The sequence below is a fragment of the Juglans regia genome, chromosome 1, assembly GCF_001411555.2.
Source record: "Juglans regia cultivar Chandler chromosome 1, Walnut 2.0, whole genome shotgun sequence".
Lineage (NCBI taxonomy): Eukaryota > Viridiplantae > Streptophyta > Magnoliopsida > Fagales > Juglandaceae > Juglans > Juglans regia.
This window is the reverse complement of record NC_049901.1, coordinates 8,814,732-8,836,266: the sequence shown is the minus strand read 5'-3', so window position 1 is coordinate 8,836,266 and position 21,535 is coordinate 8,814,732. Positions and strand designations below refer to the sequence as shown.

The 21,535-nt window shown below is 35.3% G+C and overlaps 3 protein-coding genes across 6 annotated transcripts; all 3 read right to left on the bottom strand.

Annotated features, from left to right (window-relative positions):
* Positions 1-945: 945 nt before the first annotated feature.
* On the bottom strand, positions 946-6,034 carry LOC108998659. The gene is made up of 7 exons (XM_018975304.2): positions 5,764-6,034; positions 5,641-5,672; positions 4,055-4,152; positions 3,854-3,936; positions 3,194-3,271; positions 3,017-3,115; positions 946-1,484 (listed from the first exon to the last, which is right to left on the bottom strand). Exons 1-7 carry the CDS (start codon positions 5,845-5,847, stop codon positions 1,221-1,223), a joined length of 738 nt encoding a protein of 245 aa, XP_018830849.1. The 5' UTR covers positions 5,848-6,034; the 3' UTR covers positions 946-1,220.
* A 522-nt stretch (positions 6,035-6,556) lies between these two features.
* Positions 6,557-10,450, bottom strand: LOC108998652 (probable fructokinase-7). The gene is made up of 7 exons (XM_018975283.2): positions 10,210-10,450; positions 8,944-9,158; positions 8,208-8,420; positions 7,902-8,099; positions 7,628-7,768; positions 7,336-7,452; positions 6,557-6,842 (listed from the first exon to the last, which is right to left on the bottom strand). The coding sequence occupies exons 1-7, from the start codon at positions 10,229-10,231 to the stop codon at positions 6,708-6,710; spliced, it is 1,041 nt and encodes a 346-aa protein (XP_018830828.1). The 5' UTR covers positions 10,232-10,450; the 3' UTR covers positions 6,557-6,707.
* Positions 10,451-13,914: 3,464 nt separating this feature from the next.
* LOC108998622 (agamous-like MADS-box protein MADS3) lies at positions 13,915-21,055 on the bottom strand. 4 transcript variants are annotated; one of them, XM_018975224.2, is made up of 8 exons: positions 20,702-21,055; positions 18,845-18,920; positions 18,420-18,481; positions 18,160-18,259; positions 15,808-15,849; positions 14,705-14,746; positions 14,447-14,589; positions 13,915-14,284 (listed from the first exon to the last, which is right to left on the bottom strand). In XM_018975224.2, exons 1-8 carry the CDS (start codon positions 20,881-20,883, stop codon positions 14,188-14,190), a joined length of 744 nt encoding a protein of 247 aa, XP_018830769.1. In that variant the 5' UTR covers positions 20,884-21,055; the 3' UTR covers positions 13,915-14,187. The 4 variants fall into 4 exon arrangements, with proteins under 4 accessions (XP_018830769.1, XP_018830770.1, XP_018830771.1 ...); XM_018975226.2 differs by having other exon boundaries at positions 13,929-14,267; positions 20,702-21,027; XM_018975225.2 differs by lacking the exon at positions 14,705-14,746 and having other exon boundaries at positions 20,702-21,023.
* Positions 21,056-21,535: the final 480 nt, after the last annotated feature.

Here is a 21,535-nt window from a genome sequence, read left to right as displayed (position 1 = left end):
TTTAGATTATACATTTCTCTAAATGAGTGTTAGAAATAATTAATTAGAAGTAGTCACACAATGAATATAAAGTATACACTGTTATAATAACTTCTCTCTAATATTATTCTTTTTATATTAAGGATGAAGATACATGTCTTCCCCTCAAACAACAACTCAAATCAACAAATTGCAGGCACCTCATCATCATTATATGATAAAAAATATAATAAATGATCATTTAATTGTAATAAATATACTACATCTTATTTAATAGGATAAAAATGAGATAGGTGTATAGAATTTTCCTAATTGATTCCATAGCCCCATTTTTTTGTTTTTTGTTTTTGTTTGTTTGTTTGTTTTTATTTTTATTTTATTTTTTTTGCGCTGTACTAATTGAATGGGATGTTTGTTTTGGAATTCCACCCTCTCACGTATCTCGTTCCGTTTTATTAATAAGCTGTTTGCTTAGGAAAGAAAAGTGAAAGATGCCTGGGATTGGACTGTTTTAGGTTGGGTATAAGCCAGAATCAGATTATTTGAGAGAAACAAGTGCTGTTCACCTTACCCTTGCAGAACTCAAAGATCCTCCTAATTTCATGGAAGCTGCTGAATTCTTTGCTGTTCTTGCTCTTTGCGTTGGACAGTTCATTCTGTTTTACTAATCAGATTCTTCATCTCTCTTAAAACAATGCTCAAATCTCATCAGCACTTCCCCCATTTTTTTCCCTTTATTTACATCACTTGAAGAGCCCACAAACCATATTTCATAGGTCTGCTTTCAAAAGCAAGAAGGCACTTCTGCGGTGATACCGCTAATAAAAGATACGCTGGCTTGCAAAAATTAAACAAAATATAATAGGAGAGAAGGCATTCTACAAGTTGATCGGAAACTAAATTTCCAAGCAACTCACTGATGCGATTCATGATCACAAAGGCAAATTTTCAACGAGCAGGAAAATCTCAAGAGAATTTGGTCATGATGATGATCAGAACCATTGCAAACGATGTTATTAATTCTTGCTTGAAATACTATGTTAGTGACATGAGATTCAACTTTCAAGTGTCCATGAGAAGTCAGAAATTTCAGATTACATTTTCTTATCAACAAGCTCATGTAGACAACAACAAGAATTACATGGAAGGTAAAACATCAACCAAAGAATGACGAGTAGTCCAGCAACAGTGGCGATCCCTGTCCTATGGCTCTAGCAAAGAATCTGCATGGAGTGGTGCTCCTAGGCTCTACTACCATCCACATCAAACCCAGCACCAGTCCAACCAGGTGCGGGAGGTCCTCTACCCTTAGGCACAGCCCCAATTCCCTTTCCTCTTCCTTGGAACTGAGTTTTCTTCTTGCCTCTTCCTTCTCCCTCAACAGAAGGCTGTTGATTTTGCCCATTCGATACAGCAACATTTCCTCCAGCACCTGGTTCTGTTGTTTGAGGAACTGCCGCATTTGCGACTGCGCTATTCTGGGGAGGTCCTGCTGGTTTCCCATCCTAAACATAATTCCGAGTGCAAAATTATAAAAAAAAAAAAAAAAATTGTTTTATTGACACTGCTATTATATATCAGTGCTTGTCACATCAGCAGAAAGTACATGACGGATGTAAGAATGCAACAAAATGAATGGAGTTTGTTAAGCTTAATGACAAATAGCAGCAACCAAACTAACCCCCCCCCCCTCCCCCCGTCCTTCCCTCATCCTTTTCTTCCCCTCCACTGACTAACCCACCACACACTCATGCCAGACATAGACAAAAGCAATGAACCATCCCAAAGACATCACCATTCAAATTGCAAAGCTTCAGCATTTACACCGTCGGCAAAAGCTGCCTGTCCAGTACCTCGTACTTGCTCCACCTCTGCCATTCTTTTGTAGATTTCCTTTTATTTGACCTAAAGCCCCTCCAATATATTGAACATCAGTATTTCACCCCATGACAGCCTTAATATAGCAGTTATCCTATCCTTAGATATTAGAAGAACAATATATGTTAAGAAAAAATTGGGTTAAACTAAGGGGCAGCAAGATCAATAGATACAGTTGAGAACACGTAGTGCAAGCTACAAGCAAGTTTGGTCACAGTTAAAATGGCTTAACTTGAAGCTGACCAGTCATTATTGAGTGAAAATATGAAAAAGTTGAAATCAAATGAGAATCAATAAATATGTACAGCAAACTCACTAAGTTAAGTTCAAGTCGACAGGTCGAAGTGCCTAAACCTGCACCCAACCATTTTAAGATGAAGATGAGCTTGGAACAATCCAAAGTCAAAATAGGGTCATGACCTCAAAACCCTGATAAAAAAAAAAGCAACAGGATCATAGAGGAGTCTAATCGTACAGAAAAGAAAAAGTAGAAATTTATGGATGAGAGAATTCTTACAATGACTAACCACTAATATGTTTTTCAATTTCAAAGACATTTTATTAGTTTCTTGAATGAATAGATGGATCACTAATATATTTCCCAATCACTGTATTTTGGTTAGTGACTTGGATGAGTGGAAAAGTCCTTGAAAAGGCAGATCAAATCGAGAAATTACTAATGCTTTCTTCTTTCTGCACTTCCAATTCTTTTACTTTCACCCCAAAAAGTGTCTAAACTTTGCAGACTCCCTTGCAAGTCAATAGGGACATAAGCAGGACAAACCCAGGTTAACATGCGTCTGAATCTTCGTACTTTTGCAATCTGGACAGTAGATTATCTCGCCGCAGATCAAATGAAGCAAACATATCCATAAAAAGTGATAAAGAATCTCTTCACAAAACCAAAACCATAATGAAATGGACAAGCTCATCACAACAGCTGCTGCACAAAGTTTTATTTATATAACAAATATACACACAAGACTATTTTCTTTTGGCTATAACTTTTTTTTTTTTTTGATAGGTTAAAAAGAAACACAGAAATAGCAAAACTGATCATCACAAAACAGAACAATCCAAGCAATCAATAGCCATAGGGCCCCATCCAAGCCACTGACTTTATATTAATATAACAAATAGAAAAAGCAAGAGAACTTACAAGAGGAACAGACGTGGATGCTCTACTTGGGTTCAAGGCCTCTAGTCTTCGTTTTAATTCCTCCAGCCTAGAGAACTGTATGCTACTGCTTTCTTGAACCTATCAGAGATAATAGTGTCAAAAAGACAAAGTTTCAACCAGTAACCATTCAAATACACATGAGGCAGAGATATATACCAACTGGCTAAGGTCTTCACATAGCTTCTGCTTAATTGCTTCCTCATCCTGCACAGCCTTTGATGCTTCTTCCCACACCTGAAGTACACAAAAAGAACAATTTATTAGACAGAATGGAGAAAAAAGATATGCCCTGGAAAAATGAAGTGATTAGAAAACAATAAGAATTTCCAGTAACCCAAAAATATCTTAACACTTAAAACAAAAGCCCTCTCTGATGTCAAAGAAGGAATACATGCATTGAGAGTTAAATAGGCACATGTAGACATACTATAAATACACTCGTCAAATTTCACAAAGTTTATCTTGTTCCATGTGCCCTCCCATTTTTTGGAAAAAAAAAAAAAAAAAAACAAGAAGATCAGATTCTTTAAGACACCAAAATTCTCCCAATTCAGTATGGCTAAGGACACTTTCTTATGAATATACGCACATATGCACTTAGTGCATTTTGAAATCGAAAAACTAGACCAAATTCCCACTCCTGAAGAATTTGATTGTTAACATTCTCAATAAAGCTTGATTGACTTGAGTAACAACTTGGATTTTCAGAGGCACTTTTGAAGAAGAGGCCTTCATAAGCTATTTAAATGATGTCAAACATTATTTCCACTATCTGAAGGGTATATATAAAATCAATCAAGCATTAAATGGACAAACCTTTCGTGCTTGGTCTTCCTTCAGCTTGGCAACACGAACTCTCTCTGTTGAGATTTCTATTTTCTTTCTCAAGTGTTCAAGCGCTTAAGGCATGCGTCATACATGACAGCAACAACAAAATCAATCAACTATGCACATTACTGAAGAAAAAAAATCATATTTCTGCAATAGAAGAAAAACTAAAGATGGCAACCTACCAACCTGCTTTTTTGGGCCCAGCAGTGAGTTTCATCTCCAAGTTAAGATTTGCTAGCTCTCTTTCCACATCACGAATTTTAGAATAATTTTCTTCAATGTACCTAGGAGAAAATAGCATAAAAAATTAAGTAAGACATTCTTTGTCTAAATTATTTATTACATGGCCAAGAATTATGAAGGAAGCAGCAACACTAAATTACATGATAGAAGACAGAGAAACAGAAAGCCATTGTATTAAGGCAAAAAAATCCAGGTACACTTTAAACTTGTCGATATCATTCTTATAATTATTATTACTGCCGAGAGGCAAACTATAAGCAAGATATCAAAAGGCTAATGGCAAAGATAGCAAAAACCGCCTCCAATACATGTCTTACCACTACCATGCTGTCGCTTGCATCATATTGCTAACACCAAAATCTCACCATGATAAACATGCCATCCCAAAACAAATACCACCAAAGTACCTATTGCTACTAACTATGCAGATACTTACCACCACCAGCATGCAACAAGCACTACCAGTTACTGTGATCCTCACAGCTAATAGAATCTAGCATCACCAGCTTACAACAATCACCAGAAAGTAGAGCTGTGACCAGTGATAAGCCACTACTATAAGTGGTAACTTTACCATAACACAGCAGCAAGCCTTAGAATTGACCCACAATCACCACCACACCTTCATCACCATGTCACCACAACCATCACTTTACCACCAGTGCAGCTACCTCCTCTAACCCGCGGACCACCCAGCTATGCTGACCTAACAACACTTTTTACCAATCAACTCGTCATGTTTCAACTCCTTGGCATTCTTGACTCACTCATTAAGGGAAAAAAATATGATTTAAAAGACACCAAATCTTATCATAATTTAGGTTTGAAAACATGTATTAAAGAGTTAAAGAAGTTTGCTATATACTACCCATATATCTCATTCCCGTCATGGCATTTTATGAAAATTGTTTGCAGGCTAGATTAAGTGCAAATATTTCACCAAGGTATATAATAGTTATGGTTAAAAAACTAAACCATTCCATTTTACGAACCATGATAATTACAGAAGCTTGGAAACTAATAAACACACAACTTCACATACTTTCAAACTTCCAACAAGACGCTTATTACTAGTCCTAGCATTCCTTCCATTTTGTGGTGGAGGAAAATTTAAAATAAACACAATAAATTGCTTGTCCAACTAACCCTAAAGCATTGTGATCTCTTTTAGAAACAACTATTTTTTTTTTTTTTTTGTGAATACATATTCAATCATTCAAAATATGCTACTTGGTTTTTCTTTCCCTGCTTCTCTATTTTCTCCGCAGCCAAAGAAAGCATGCCGCGCCCAGCCGGTGGGGGGGGGATGTCGGGGGGCGCGGGCTGGCGCGACAACATCCACCATCCAATCGAGATCGGTCATCACTTCAAGGTTCCATTCCATCCCCAAATTTAAACAAAAGAACCATCACTTAGATCATAGACGAATAAAAAAACCCGATTAAAATAAAGATACACCAAAGTTTATTATAGATTGAACAACAAACAGTTACGGGTCTGAAAACTTGAAATTTGGGAAATGTACGTACTTCTTTAATTGAAGCTGCTCTTCCTCAATTATCTGCCACACACCCAAAAATATATATCACAATCCCATTCTGCACAGAGCGAGAGAGAGAGAGAGAGAGAGAGAGAGAGAGAGAGGAGAAAACCTTTTCGGTGTAGGCAATGACGGGGGCTTCACGAGCGAGGCCATCCGGTCCGATTTCGGGTCGGAGAGAAGGATTGATAGCCATTTTCCGTTTCCCGGAATAATTTTTGAAACTAAAATGCTTTTCAGATCTCTCCCTCCTCGATCCAACTCTTGCATCCGATATATTACCACGAACTCATTATCTTTTTATTCTCAGTGGGAAATGATATTGGCGACAAATGAGATTTTATTGTTTTTTGTTTTTTCAAAATTTTACATTTTTTTCCAATAAAAAAATGATTACTGATTTTTCTTCTGATCAATAGTATTTGCCACTGCCCCGTTGGTATCAAGGAAAACGAGGAGTTCCTTTCTTTTTTCTTCAATTTCGATTTGCTATGTTTGGTTTTTATTTATCAGTTTCACAAATACATTGCAAATACTTTCTCATTTTTCCTATCCACTTTCACAAAATACATTGCAAAACGCATCTCAAAATGTTAAAAATCTTATGATCCAATATGGCCGGTTCATCGACCATCTCATAGGAATCACGCGAGAAGGAATGAGTTTGCTTTTTTTATTTAATAAAAAAGTTATTTTATTATCAAGTTATTAAACATGTTCTATCCACGTATTTCCTTTGAAAATATAATTATTCTTAATAAAATTCAAGACATTTAAATTAGCACCCAAAAAGAGATGACGTTATCATGTGATTCATGCAAGATGTGATCCCCAGCTCAGGTCTCATACTCCTCAACAAAACCATTTTTTCCTTTTTGTGACTAAAATTGCATCTTTTATTTTCCTTATAACACTTGTATGCTAACATAACAAATGGGTGAATGGAAAGTTCCATACTGAGTAATGCAGTACACAACAAATGGGAGCAAGTTACACTGGCAAGGTAACTCATTAGGTTATCTTAATTCAAGAAATGAAAGTACATGAACTAGTATTTCATGCAGCAACCTTCGGCAAGAATTGGAGAACTGCTTCTTTTGTGGGTAGGGCAGGAATGGCTCCCCTCTCTATCACCGTGAGGGCCCCACAGGCATTGGCAAAAGCTAGAGCTTCTCGTAATCGCTTCTCATCCTTTAAAAATAAAAGTTTACATTAAGAGTACATATATTCACATTGAAACCCAAGTTTATAGCTTGTCAATTAACGAAAGTGTAGATTAATTGAATAAATCTTCTTAGGCTTCACAAAATAAGTTCACTAAAAAACCAACCACTATATAGAATCATATGATATAATGCACCTATGCATTTAAAAAATTTAATTAAATGCCTCATTGAAGCTCCTCTACTACTATAAGATGGTTTACAATTATATCAAGAGCAAGTATTATTCCAAATGGCCTGATATGTCAGGAACTCTCACTTCTTAGGCATATTACATTCTTGGAGATGACCCAGAAACATATAACTATAGTACTAATTGTCCTGCATAGCAAAGATCGCACAAACTACAAGCATTTGACGTAGATTTAAATAGCAGCAATGTAATGCAAACATTATAAACAGGGGAAGGAAAAAGGATGCAATCAAAACATTTCATTAGTCTCTTCAATAACTAGAGGTACCTGGATAAGATTTAGGTCAGAAGCTAAGCTGTTCAGAATGCCACTGACAAATGCATCTCCAGCACCGGTTGTGTCAACAGGTTTAACTTTAACACCAGCAACCCTGCCCCTGAATTCCTGCATAAAATCCATTTGTTGTCAATGTTCTTGTAACCTATCAACAGGATATAGAATAAAAGGATCAACCATCTGAAATTATTGCTAACTGCAAGTACATTCATTTTTCCACAAGAAACTAATCATCCTAGGTCTCCTCTGCTAGACATTTAGTACATTATCCACTAGTACTTACCTTAGTGTAATATCTGCAACCCTCTGACCCTTCAGTTACAACCAAAAGCTTAAGATTTGGATGGAAAAGCTTCTTTAACACCACATTATCATCATAAGGGTCATCACCACCAGTCAGAAATGTAATTTCTTCCTCACTTATCTGCAAATTTATATAAGAAGGCTTGATGAGTGCCATGTAACAGATTATTACAATGAACTAATATTATTTCGTTTACACCAATGTGGTAGCAAACAACTCTCATATTAGAATCCTATATAATCGGATATAACACCTTAATAATATCTGCCTGGTCCCATATATTCATTATGCCCTTCCGAGCAGCCTCTGCTGATGGCCATAATGGCAGTCTCAAGTTTGGATCATAGGAGAGGATGCAACCAGACTTTCTGGCAATGCTCATCGCAGCAAGATGGGTTGATCTGCATGGTTCATCAATCAAACTAATTGAACCATAATGGAAGATCCTTGCCTGCAATTATACGTTATTTGGATGTTAAATTTTCTGCAGAAATAAGCATCTGCGGTAGAATCGGTAACTTTTGTTATCATTTTCATTATAAAATTCAAAAGGAGAGACCTGCTTAATAAGGTCTATATCAAGTTCTGATTCATGAAGAAGCATATCAGCACTTGGATGACGGAAAAATAAGAATTCACGTTCACCATCAGCTCGGAGTGTAACAAAAGACAGTGCAGTTCTTGCATTGTGGTCGAACCTCACGCCTGAATTGTCAACATTGTTTTGTTTTAAAATGTCAGCCAACATATACCCAAACTCATCGTCACCTACCTGTGATAGTAAAGTCAAGAACTTAGAATTGGTATTACTTAGCTTAAGTTGAAGCAATGAGCCATTGATAAAAAAACTTGTATGCCATATGCAGAAAAAGTATGAGGATTGAGTTAAGCAGTAAAAAAGGCACGAGTCAAGAGGGACAGAGTTTTCCTCCAAAGCCATTGATAATGCACTGAGGTCCCAAAGTAGTTACTGCAGAAACAGTGAGAAGATATCCTTTGAGGCATCATTTTGGAACCACATAGGAGCTCACAATGGGTTCATATAAAACAGTTGGTCAAAAAATCATTCTATTATTGACTGAAACATCATAGTACAAGAAAACAAATTTAACAAAGCATTTAAATTTTTAGAAGAAAGTTTTACATAATCAACCAAATTTCATTGTCTTATTAAAACTCAAAAGCATTGTGCTCTGTTCCTTTGAATCTTACTCACACATCTTGCATCTTTGTATGCATCTAAAGTTTAATATTAAAATTCTTAGATGAAAAAAAAAAGAGAGTTGATAATACACCTTGCCTATAAAAGCTGATGAACCACCCAATCTGGAAATGCCAACAGCCACATTAGCAGGAGCACCACCGGGAGCTTTCTTGAAAGCGGGTGCTTCAGCAAGTGAAACTCCACCAACTGTTGGTACAAAGTCAATCAACATTTCCCCAAAGCAAACAACCAGTGAATTGTTATCCCGAGTCCCCTGTGTATCTGAGGGAAGATCTTCAGAACCACCTATACAAATCAAATTGGTTCAAATTAATAAGAGTCGTGGTCTGATGGTCATATCATTTCTACAGTATTTATCAAGAAAGCAGAAAAGTGAAACACTGTCTTTTACTATGTTAAACAAATATGTTGCATAGGCCTTTTGTGCCCAGATAAACATATAAGGTGTTGATACAGGAAATAAAAGGATGTAAAAGGATACCAGCGAAAATGCAAATCAGATGGTTAAAAATCAAACATTAAGTCCAAGAGGGAAACATGTCCTGCAGTAATCCAAGCTTTCTATTTCTTTTATTCTCCAAAAATCCCATATCACGTTAGAGCAAAAGCTTCAAATTGTGTGATTCAATATTCCCAAAACGTTATATCTGGTCGGAAAACTGATATATTATCTGCTGAACTTGATTTGTTAAAATTCCATTCTGAACTAATCCTTTTCAATCAAATTTCATAGTTTTTGCAAATGCCCCCCTTTACCACTTCCCAATAAATTATCAAACGTCTGTGTCCCCACAAAACTTAAGGTCTGGTGAACACATACAGAACAAAAAACTAGTTTTACAAACCGAAAGCAAATAGAAACAATCGATTAAAATGACTGTTTTGCACTAATTAAGCAAAGACTGACAATGGCATTTTATTTAGACGTAACGAACTGAAATTTCACGTTAAGGCGTACCAGAAACAGTTCTTACGACTGTCCCAGAAAGATAAAATACTACACAACCAAGAACAAGCCATGAAACAAACAAAGAAAGAGTCGCAAGACTAGCTGAATCTAGACAAACCATCCCAAGAAAAACAACGATCAGATTCGAGATATATACCGATAATAAGAAAAACAATAATCAGATACTAGAAAAGATACCGATAATAATCTTAGAAACCCGTAATAATAACTAAACAATCTTTTACTGAAAAACCTGGTATGACCCAGATATGAAATCTCTGCATAGTAAAACCAGAGAAATATAATTCTAATAAAGGATAGATATTCAATCAAGAACCATCATTGTATCAATGAGCAATGGAAGAGATGGAAGTAAGTAGGTGGAACCTGGAGTTGGATTCGTAGCCATTGGAGTGATGCAAGTAAAAAAGTGATCGAACCGAGTATTACAACAACAATTGCAGAGTGTCAGCGTTAAAAGAAGAGAACAGGAGAAAGGAAGAACGCGGTTGTGATCTGGAATGAAAGGATTCAGCTGACAAATGTTGAAATGGAAATATATCACGGAGCAGCCACGAAAAGATAACGGAAATTTTACTGCCAAACAAGAAAACGAAACAACCACGAAAATTACTTGAGGATGGAAAAAAGAATACATAAAATTTATTATTATTATTATTATTATAAATCTTAATTTGCATTATATACATATGTAGACACTTATTATTATTATTATTATTATTATTATTATTATTATTATTATTATTATGGTCGTCGTCATCGTCGGCGTCGTCAAAAGTAATAACCACCGAATTTGGGCCGCAAGTATTTTAATATAAGCTCATGGGTTTGCATATATGTATGATGACTTTTCTGTAAAGTATTATAAGCTTATTGGGTTTCACGCCGTAGTTTGTGGATAGGTCAGTAGTTGGCCACCTAGGTTTAAGCTGTCCCATCCTAATTGCTTCTAAAATTAATTCGCTGTACTTGACATATATATAACGATAGAAATTATAAGTAGAAGTCTCAAATAAATAAATTTTATATAATTTTTTATAAAAATATAAATTTTAATTTTAAAAAATGTAAAAAAAATACTTTTTTATTAATAAAATCTATTTTTTATAAAAATATTTATATAAAATCTATCTATTTAAGATTTATAATACTTTTTTATTAATAAAATCTATTTTTTATAAAAATATTTATATAAAATCTATCTATTTAAGATTTATATTTAACATTAATGATATGATTTTTAAAATTCAGTGCATGTTAAAGTTTGAAAAGTACTTTTATTCTAGAACTTTATTTAAAAATAATAATATGTTTAATAAATTTATAAAAAATTATTTTTAGCATCTAAATATAAAGTCCACTCTTCAAAAAGGCATTAATTTTTATATTTTTAAAAACTTATCGTAATTAACTTTAAAAGTATTTTAGATGCATGTTTATTAAATTTTTTTAATTATAAAACCTTATAATAAATACTGAAAGATGCCAATATATTAAACGGTAGGCTTCGACCATGGACTATATCTTTTCAGATGGATGGAGAATCAAGCTGGTCCAGCTAGCCCTAATTGGTAGAATATTTTACTTAGAAAAATTCTGCTCACCATTATCTCACCACATGACATACATAATTTTTTAATTTTTTTTTCTCTTATAAAATATGTGGTATATAGATGATAAATAAAAGAATTCAATTAGTTTATAAAAAATAAAATTAAAAATTAATAATAATAAAAATTAATAAGTATGGTGTGTGCGTGGTATATAAAGATGATGAGTAGTAAATCTGTTCTTTTACCTATGCTTGGTTTTGCTCTACTGTTCTTGTAGTAACAATAGGAATAATTGTCACTAAAAAAAAATTGTTTATTTGTTACCAATTATTTTCTGTAAAAAATAATTATTTTCTGTCAAAATAAATCTATTCTGATCACAAATAGTTATTTTTGTCGCAAATAACTCATCATAAATATTCATTTTTCTTGTAGTGTGTATTTCTATCAAATCTTTTAACTAATTGCCAAAAGGCCCCAAAAAAACAAAGTGTCTAATATAATGATCAGTACTTTAATTCTTCCATCCGACACAAAAACAAGGGTATGAGAAAAATCTAGTAACGATCTAACGGTCCCATAATTTTTCACCATATTCGAATCGATCATGCATCAAACTCTTCATTTTCAATTGATCCCTACATGCATGGGTACGTAAATAATTTATCAAGCCAAAAAACATGCATTAGATCACAAATTGCATGAAAAGAGAAAAAACCAGGGAAAAAAAATACGTTATAAATATACAAACTTATATGCAAACAAAATGCAATGAAACTTTATGCAATATATACATATATATATATATAAGATTTTTTATATAAATCTTTGTTTCTAATGCATGCGGCCATTAGTCTTAACTGAGAATTCAAGGGTACTGAAACTTGTCCAATTAACATTAATGTTTGGAGAAGCCAATTGGATATATATTTACCATGCATGTTCTTAATCGGGACAACTATATATCCGTATCCGACACAAAGAATTAATTGACCAGGCTTTAGTTGTGATGCATTCATGTCCATGATCTCCAATGAACAATATTCTTGGATGGTCCGAGAGGAGTAGTACTGTTTTTCCAAGAAAACCCATGGAGCAATATTAGGCTTGTAATTTGTAAGGGTATTTGATGATAAACACATGCAGGAGAATGCATATAAAACCAAATCATCGAGTAATAAAATTTCATAATATATCATGTTATCCTGGTGATCTGCATGTTGTACTCCTATTAATCCAATGATATATTTCAAGTGAAAATCACAGCAGCATGCATGATCACCATTTTTCATAGGACAATTAAACACAGATATTGATTATAGTAATAAACATTTACGCATGCAGCTTGGTAATCCCAAAGCATTATTAACATGATATACATTGGCTTTTTCTTAGATCCGTGCACTAAACGATAAGGTTTTTGTAATCTTGAAAGAGCAACGAATATTTACAATGAGACAATTCTTCCAGCTGCAGTTCCAACGAAGGAATATGAGCCGTATGGGCTACTGCATGCATGCATGGCACAAAATTAGGAAAATGTTCAAACGTTATATGTCTGAAATGGAGAGATATATCAAGTAGTGCACTGGATTCTGATGCCTTCCGTGCCGTATCTGTAACACGACCCGTGTACAAACTGTTTCAAGGGTCGACAAAAGTGGGTTGTACATTAATTATATCGATCGATCAGTTCTCCTATATATCTGGGGCAAAAAAAGAGACTTGTACTATAGTTGTATTGCATTTGTTCACAGAAAGAAATGAGAAAATAATTAAAATGATGCTTTAATTGAAGTTCATGTGGTCGCTGGCTGGCATATAATATATGTATAAATGAATGATATTGACATAAAAATATGATATTTCAGTGTGAAAAGGCAGGAGCTTTCTTTGCATGTGTCATTATCAGAAAGCTGCTTTACACGGCTAGCTAGCCAAGAACAAGCCTCGGGTCACAGTGCAGACAGCTGGGTTGCAACCATGCACAGTTGTACTTGAGCTAGACGCTTGGTTTTGACCAACTTTTCAAAATGGGAATATTCCACGTCAGACCACTGGCATTGGCTTAAAAAGTGCCCATTTATTACTGCCACATTAGTATTTTGATAAGATATAACTCAGAATGGTGGGGGCAGAGTTGCAGAGGCAGGTGTCAAATTGGTACATGATTCCGAAAATGTCTGGCTACTACAAAAATTATGCCCAATATTGTATTGTGACTCGCAGACTCACAGATAGATAAAGTTGTGACCCGATATTTCCTAGCTTAATTATATTTTGTTTGAAAGTTTAGAAAAATTATAATAATTAGATGAAATTAAACGAATTTATCCAAACAAAACCTAATGTTCGGCAGCTTCGATCGGCGTCCGAGGCAAGAAGCAAATATGTAAGCCGAGTTAAAAGAAAATAGGGTTATTAATTGTCCCTGTAATTTCCTGTGCTCAAAAGTTGGAAAACGGAATGAATGTCATGGAAAACTGCGAGTGGTGTAAACTTATAAGCATGTGTCATATAATATCACGAATATATCACATAAACTTATATACACATTTTCTTATTCAATCATGCATTAGCCCAAATGGTTCAATGACAAATTATTAGTCACACATACAACTGTTCATGATGATAATGATGATCCAGTCAACACGAGAGACATGGATAGGGAGAACAAGCTAGCTGCAAGGCATGTTCAGCAGCATGCATGCATGCTCACATGAGTATGATAAACAGAGGTGCACGCGCGCACATACACGTTGGACGTACAGCTTAATTAATGCGAAGAACTTCAAAGAAACCAAGCCTGATAGCGGCTAGTCCCACCCGTGAAGGTCCTTGTTTCCATTGCTGCTTCTTGGGGATCAAGTACTGCAGATTGATGGTACCTGTTTTAATATGAATTCATCTCATGTGTCGTAGATTATATATTTCTTGCTCGCAAACTTCAATAAGTGACTAAGGACTAAAATGTTATATATATAGTTTGAATAAATCATTATAATTACTGAAGTGTAAGTGTGTTTGTGAGAGAGAGAGAGAGAGCATACCCCGAATGAAAGGTGGGTCGTTCTAATGCTGCGTGATTGGTATGTGAAGTGTGCAACTGCTCGAAACAGTCGACAGGAGCTTGTGTGGTAGGATTTCCTGGGCCTTGAATGGCTTCATGAACACGTTGACCCTTTTCCTCGATCTGAAATATTGAGTATTGAAACACATTTATAAGGCCTTTATAACCGAAACATGTAATTAATTTATTACGTAGATATTCCTGACAAGGCCGGAAATTCAAGTATTCAAGGGAAAACCTTAGACTTGAGCTGTTTGTTCATTTCTCCAAGACAGCGCTCCTGCCAAGATGTATTGAACAAATGATACAGGGTTTCGATGATGATGATAATAATAGAGGTGGATTCAACTTTTTCCCCAGGCTACCATTTATTTGGCTATTTGCAAATCCCCTACCAAACCTTAAATTGTTTCGATAATCTCGGCCGCACGTCATTAATTTGAAGGATTTATATTTGTAATACCATCTGCTCTGTCCAAATCAAATCTTAAATTCGACCAAAATTCCAACATGTCTCCATGTGTTGTTTTTCAATATAACCTAAGTACCTTTAATTTATAAGTAATTGTATGAAATATCCATGCAGGTATCATATATAAGCCAACTATACCTGATGAATTTGACGATCAATTATTTTCAAATATCTGAAGTTCTCTACAGCTAATTAGGAGATTAATTCATGATTCGCTTATAAATATCATGACTCATCAAATATTTGAAACAGTAACCTGTGTACGTAAGTTCATGTGAAATCTCGATTAGACTCTTTGTTCATCCTTTAAAGTAGATTACGGCCAATATCCCCATTAATAGCAAATTATCAAACACCTACCTAGCTGTCGAGCTTGCTAAAGGGTCAAAGGAGGTCGGTCTTGACGGCCTGTAGTGATTGGGTAAGGAAAAGACTTCGGATGTATATAGAAATCATCTAAATATTGTAACTTTGACATTTTTTGTTTTTGGAATACCTTTGATCAGATGTTCGTAGTTGTATATATACTTGGAGTTGGTGAATCTAGGCTTTATTAGTATTTTTTTTTTTAAATATTAATTTGACTCACTATATTTTTGGCATTCAGTTCACAAAAGGGAACAAAATGAGAGAGTTCAGCTCCTAGCTAGCTAATTGGCCCAAAGAGACCAGGCATTTCAAGTATATACCATGTCCCAAGTTTATTCTCAAGGCAAAGTTTACCCAGAATATAATTAGGGAAATCAAAAGAATATGATTAAATTGGAAGGAGTTCAAACTTCAGAACTATAGCCACTGTCACCTCCAAACCCTAGCAAATATTCATGAAAGCAAATTAAGGTATATACTATTGATTTTGAATGCTTTACCTTTTGCCGTAGTTCTTCTAATCGATCTAACATTATCTGTGTCTGCATTTGAATCAAAATGAATTATAATCGTTGTAACATTATAATCTGGATATATAAATCAGTAAGAAGGGAAAAAAATCAAAAAATAAAACAAATCGAAGATTCAATAATAGAGAGAAAACAATGTTTAATAAGCCAATGCTTGTATCAAAATATATAAGATAGAACAAGTCACATTAATATATTAGATGATGGCAGTTTGTCTTTCTTGTCTTTCTACTTGCAATGCCATTCCATTAGAACATATCCATTGTAAAAAAAAACCCACTGAAGACAGCTGCAAAGGAAAGCCTGACTCTAGATACCATTTGTAACACACCTGATAGTACCTGGTGTTTGGGTGACTAGATACCATTTATTTTATTTACATGTTAGTGTTGATTCGGGCCATGACCCATATATAGATACTAGGATTACATGGAATATCGTATTCGTCATATTTTTCGTGAAAGTAATATTGTGACTGATTTTTTTGCTAAGAAGGATGCTGGAGGTTTAAACAGGGATTAGGTGGATGAAAGCGACATGCCTAACCAGTTAAGAGGGATTCTTCGCACGGACAGGATTGAGCTTCCTTATCTTTGCATCTCGTAGGTTTGTCCTTGGTAAGTTTGGTTTTCTATGGTTTCTTTTATTCATTGGATATTATTTTTTGTTTGTGTGCTCTTTCTTGCAGGTGTTGGTTTGTTTCTAGGGTTGGTTTTGTATTTTTGGTTATTGTAATTTGAGCAATTGTGATTAATGTTTTGTTTGAATGGTTGTTTTGACACCTGGGTTTTGGTTTTATGCTTATTTGTATCCCCCATGTGTTTGGTTGTAACCACGGTTTTCCTCTGCCATAAAAAAAAAAAATCAATAAAATTAAGGTACCGTCCTCTTTCTAAAAAAAAAAAAGATTGGCCTTGGGCCATTAGATAGTAAAAGCAGGTGAGTATTTGTAGTGGGGTTGCATTCGCCCAGGGGATTATCCAGAACCTTAATGAAAATATTTTTCTATTTTTCTATTATGCTTTGTCTCTCTTTTCTCTTGGAGGCTAGGCCAACCTTGAATGTGACCAATTTCCTTGTATTTTCTCTTAAATTTTATAGTCACCCAAACATCTACTATCACATGACTAGCTAAAATCTTCACTTTTAGCTATTGGGCATGTGGAAGAGATGAGTTCTTGGGGAATAAATGTCGTTTCATGTCTATCTAGCAAAAAAAGAATGCTTCATCACTGCAAGAGATTGGGCTTTTAGCAAGGAAAAAGCCAATACAAACATGACAAGGCATATTGAAGTCAATGTAATTACAATTTATGCAAAAACGATGATTTCTTGATGTCGAGTAATTTCTTGGGTTGGTTGTGATCATGTGAGTGAGTAGTTCGGTTGTGTTAATTGTTATGTGGATCTGGATGCTCTATTTCTCAAGATACGCTGCATTGATCAAAGTTATAATTGAAACTCATTGAATCACTATAAAGTTCAACAACTTCTTTCTATTAGGTGACAACAGATTTTTATGTAGAATTTTATTCACTACCTGCTTTTCATAGATGTGGCACGGGGGATGTCACATCAAGTTATTTCCCACCATGGTGCTTGTCCAAAAGATATATATATATATATATATACACACACACACTCATGATGGGTCACTCTAATTTGTAAGAGTCGTGATACATATACCGAGGGGGGAGGAACAAGGCCGAAAAATACCTAGGGCAAAATGTAAGCACTGTTCATATAAAGAGTGCTAGCACAATACTTAAATTTTTCCTTAAATTTTTCCCTCCGTTTTTTGTTTCATGTCCTCCTCCCTTGTCAAAATAGAAGCAATCCGTCGATGATTACATGACGATTTGTTTATATTCAAATCAAAGATATAGGAATACATGATTTCTGTAGAAATTTTCTGGCTGCCTATTATTTGTATATGCAATCACCCCTATCCTACAGGAACGCTTTGCATGTGAAGCTGCTCCGAATTTCATAGGGGCCTTGATGGTGCTTGAGAATGTTCAAGTTTTAACAAATCTCCCCATGTTTGACTAGAAATAATGACTAAAGAATCATATATACTTATCATGAGTTTTCATGATCAGTCGATCTATATATACTTATGGGAGTGTCATTATATTGAAAGATGTCATCAACTTTGGTCATAATATATAGAACATATTGAACTTTTCTGCATGTGGAAGCAAATTGGTCGATGGACTCGATCCATAAGTTGTGACAATGCGAATGTGTAATTAATATTCTTGTGTATTATTGTGGTTTCATTTGGGCTATTTGCACAATACCAAGCTTATACGTGCATACCTTCCGTTGCCTAGCACGCGAGAGAGTTTTGTCAAGCTGTTTCTCAAGGTTTTGCAGCTCTTTCAGATTAAGGGGTTCGAGATCTTCTCCAAGCATATGCCTATAAAACATAAATATGAAAGTGAAATGTTGATATGCATGCAGTATTTTGAGAGATAGAATGATATCTTTAATTTGTCTGTAACTATACTCAAAAGAGATACGAAAAGGCATTAATATGCATTTGAGTCAATGGATGGAAATTTTGGTTATGAATTAACCTTTGTGAGCGCTGAAGAGATTCATATTTGGCCCTTAATCTTGTGATCTCTCGGTATAAGGTCTGCAGTGAACAACAAAAGGAGACCGAACCAGTACATGCATTAAATAAGAACGAGCTGTCCAATTAATCATTAATAAACTGCATCGTTCTGGTAATAATGTACTGGGTTCTTAAAAGAAACGTTACTTTTTGCTTAAAGTAACAGTTATTCTGCTTTAAACATTTTCAACAGTTAAGAGAGAGAAGACATAGTACGTACGTAGACCAAATAGAATTACTATCTCTGTCCGAATTTTAACAAGTATTTGAGAGAATGAAAAATTTGAAGAAAATGATCTGTAATAAGCTACTCGATCGTCAAGGTTAAAATCATCATTGAACGTACAGATTGAAATTTTGATGAGAAATATTTTTGTACAAAACCTGTGTTCCCTGCTCAACAACGTCAGTGTCTTGCGAGTAACAACATTGGCGGTAGCGCTCAAGGATTTTGTTCATCCTGAAAACAGAGAGAAATCGATCGGCCATTTCATGAAATGAGCATTACATGAATTTACATGCATGAGTATTATATTATGTATAAGCTATTAATTAAGTAGATACATGATCTAGCACGTACATAATTATTTCATACATGCATTTCTTCCAACACATTAATGAACAAGGGTACAATTTCACCCTTTTATACTTTAGTACTTGCTTGTTCATTTGTTGTTGGGTGAAGGGCTACAAAATCAACTTGCGGAAACAGTACATTAATGAACAAGGGTACAATAGGAATAACTTTCAGTTCTCCATAGTATCAGATGATCATCTCGTTCAATTTTCTATCGCTGTTGGCCGCTTCCCATTGCATCTCTTTCTTTCTTTTCTTTCACCCATTCTTGTGTCCTTCTGGTTTCAGCTTCACCAATTTTCTGGTCTTCTGAATCCTTTTTTTCAAGTATAACTACTAGCTAGCTAGCTTGTCTTCTCCTACTTTTGTCGTGACTAAAATTTCACTGACACTAACCATAAGGAAGAGAGATCTTTATACTGATCAATCACTTTGGACGTCCATCATGATGTCAAACGTGATTTCATCTCTCAAGAATCTCGTCCAACTTTGTGCAAATAAGCCTTTTGTGCCCAAATGGGTATTTGAATTCACAACCATAGTGGTGTAAATACTAAAATTAAACCAAAATCTCTGGCTTTACTTTAGCTGTTACCAGCCTACGTACGTAACAAGGGAGAAATCTAACAAGAAAAAATAAGAAATTATGATAGGATTATTTGAGAAGTTATAGATAGCTATCTAGGTCTCCATTTGATCGGTTAGTTTGAGAAACCTAGCATGACATGCTCTACGAAACTCGTCACATCAAATCCTAGCATTTTTCATAGGCCAGTTAACTTGCTCACAAAGTGGTTTATCAGCCAATCTGTTGAACATCAAAAGATCAGCTCTAAGTCAGTTCCTAGAGCTTCATAAATCCTAGATGAAGATTTTTAGAATATATATATATCAGAACATTTCTTCTATTTTATTGATATCGTCGAAGCAAAACACAAAGAGAGGGAAAAAAAGAAAGAAATGAATGATAATATAAGGAAAATAAATCTAGAGCCGAGATTGATCATCAAGTGACAAGAAAGATAAGGGTGTTGCGTACCTAAGAAAGAAAGATGTTGAAAAGTTTCAAGCAAAATCACCATGAATGAAGGCACTTGCTCGTATAAATGCCCAGTACCAAGCAGAAAGAAGAAAACAAAGTTTCTCTTCTCTCTCTTTCTCTCTCTCAAGCTTAAAGATTCTTTCTCAAAGCAGCCAGAAAGGCGAAGTGCGCGCGCATACACACACGCATGGAGAGAGAAACCAACCCTAGATGCTAAAACCCAACCAGAGAACCACCAAAAAAAAGGACAATTGAACGTCCAGACTCATAAGGGGTCATACCGATTTGACAAGACTCATAATATGCATCAATCCGCCGAAAGAGATCGACAAGGAAGGACGATCGGACGTGCTATGAAACCGATGACTGCCACTACTCTTCCCGGCCCTCCCCATAAGAAAAAGGAAAATCTTTTTCCAGGTATTAAAGAGGAAGCGTAGCAAAGCAAACACTTCTTTAGTTCTTTGTTTCCTTTCTTAGTTAAATGGTAATATATTTAAGCAAAGTAAACACCAAATAACAGTACTTTGATGTTTAAATGGAACAGAAATCAGTATGCTATATGACAACATATAGAGATTGAGAGAGAGAGAGAGAGAGAGAGAGAGAGAGAGAGAGGTACTCAGTGCTGCCGAACTGGAAGAGCTTGCCGCGGCTGGAGAATATGATAAGCGCAACTTCAGCATCGCACAGTACGGAGAGCTCGAAGGCTTTCTTAAGCAAACCATTTCTGCGCTTTGAAAAGGTAACTTGGCGGTTGATCTTGTTCTCTATTCTCTCCAATACCACTCTCCCCCTCCCCATCCTCTCTCTCGCTCTGTCTCTCTCTCTCTCTGTCTCCCCTTACCTTCTTGCACCGATAGATAAAGCGCATAAACTGATCTCTCACTCTCTCTGGCTCTCACCGAGCTTGTCCTTTTCTGGATACAAAAAATGGGTGGTGTGCACTTGGTGGTTGAAAATATGACACAGAACACGTCTATACATGCGTGCATTTTTAATTTTTAATAAAGAAGATAGCGAGAGAGAGAGAGAGAGAGAGAGAGGCCGTAGGGAACTAACCTAGAGAAAGTGAAATCGAAATTTCTCACCGGACACAAAGTCAAATTGTTGAAAATCTTTCCTTAACCCGCACTCAATTATACAAATGGATATATAAAGGTAAAATCTACAAATTAGGTTCGGTTTTTATTACTCTCCAAATTAAGCCACATTCTTGATCTTTTCCAGTGTTTTTCTGTTTAATCCATCCGCTAGATCGATCAGGTATCAACAGAAAACATCTATGCATGTTATCCCTTTTTCTAAATCATGTGTACGTATATAGCGTGTGAGATGGATGAGTTAGGATCAATTTGCTGAATATCTATACATCTTACTTGCAGCGGCGCCTGGCTTTTGTCTCTCTCTCTCTCTGTAGAGGTCTCTGACTCTCTAATCTATTCCCCCCACCCAC

Coding starts and splice junctions, on each gene's coding strand:
- LOC108998659 (XM_018975304.2), bottom strand. CDS start 5,847: ATGGCTATCAATCCTTCTCTCCGACCCGAAATCGGACCGGATGGCCTC. Junction 5,673..5,763: donor TCATTGCCTACACCGAAAAG/GTTTTCTCCTCT, acceptor GGTGTGTGGCAG/ATAATTGAGGAAGAGCAGCT. Junction 1,485..3,016: donor CATCCACGTCTGTTCCTCTT/GTAAGTTCTCTT, acceptor AATTATGTTTAG/GATGGGAAACCAGCAGGACC.
- LOC108998652 (XM_018975283.2), bottom strand. CDS start 10,231: ATGGCTACGAATCCAACTCCAG. Junction 9,159..10,209: donor GGCTACGAATCCAACTCCAG/GTTCCACCTACT, acceptor TGATTTGTATAG/GTGGTTCTGAAGATCTTCCC. Junction 6,843..7,335: donor CTGACCTAAATCTTATCCAG/GTACCTCTAGTT, acceptor TTATTTTTAAAG/GATGAGAAGCGATTACGAGA.
- LOC108998622 (XM_018975224.2), bottom strand. CDS start 20,883: ATGGGGAGGGGGAGAGTGGTATTGGAGAGAATAGAGAACAAGATCAAC. Junction 18,260..18,419: donor TCTCTTCAGCGCTCACAAAG/GTTAATTCATAA, acceptor TATGTTTTATAG/GCATATGCTTGGAGAAGATC. Junction 14,590..14,704: donor ACAAACAGCTCAAGTCTAAG/GTTTTCCCTTGA, acceptor TCAATATTTCAG/ATCGAGGAAAAGGGTCAACG.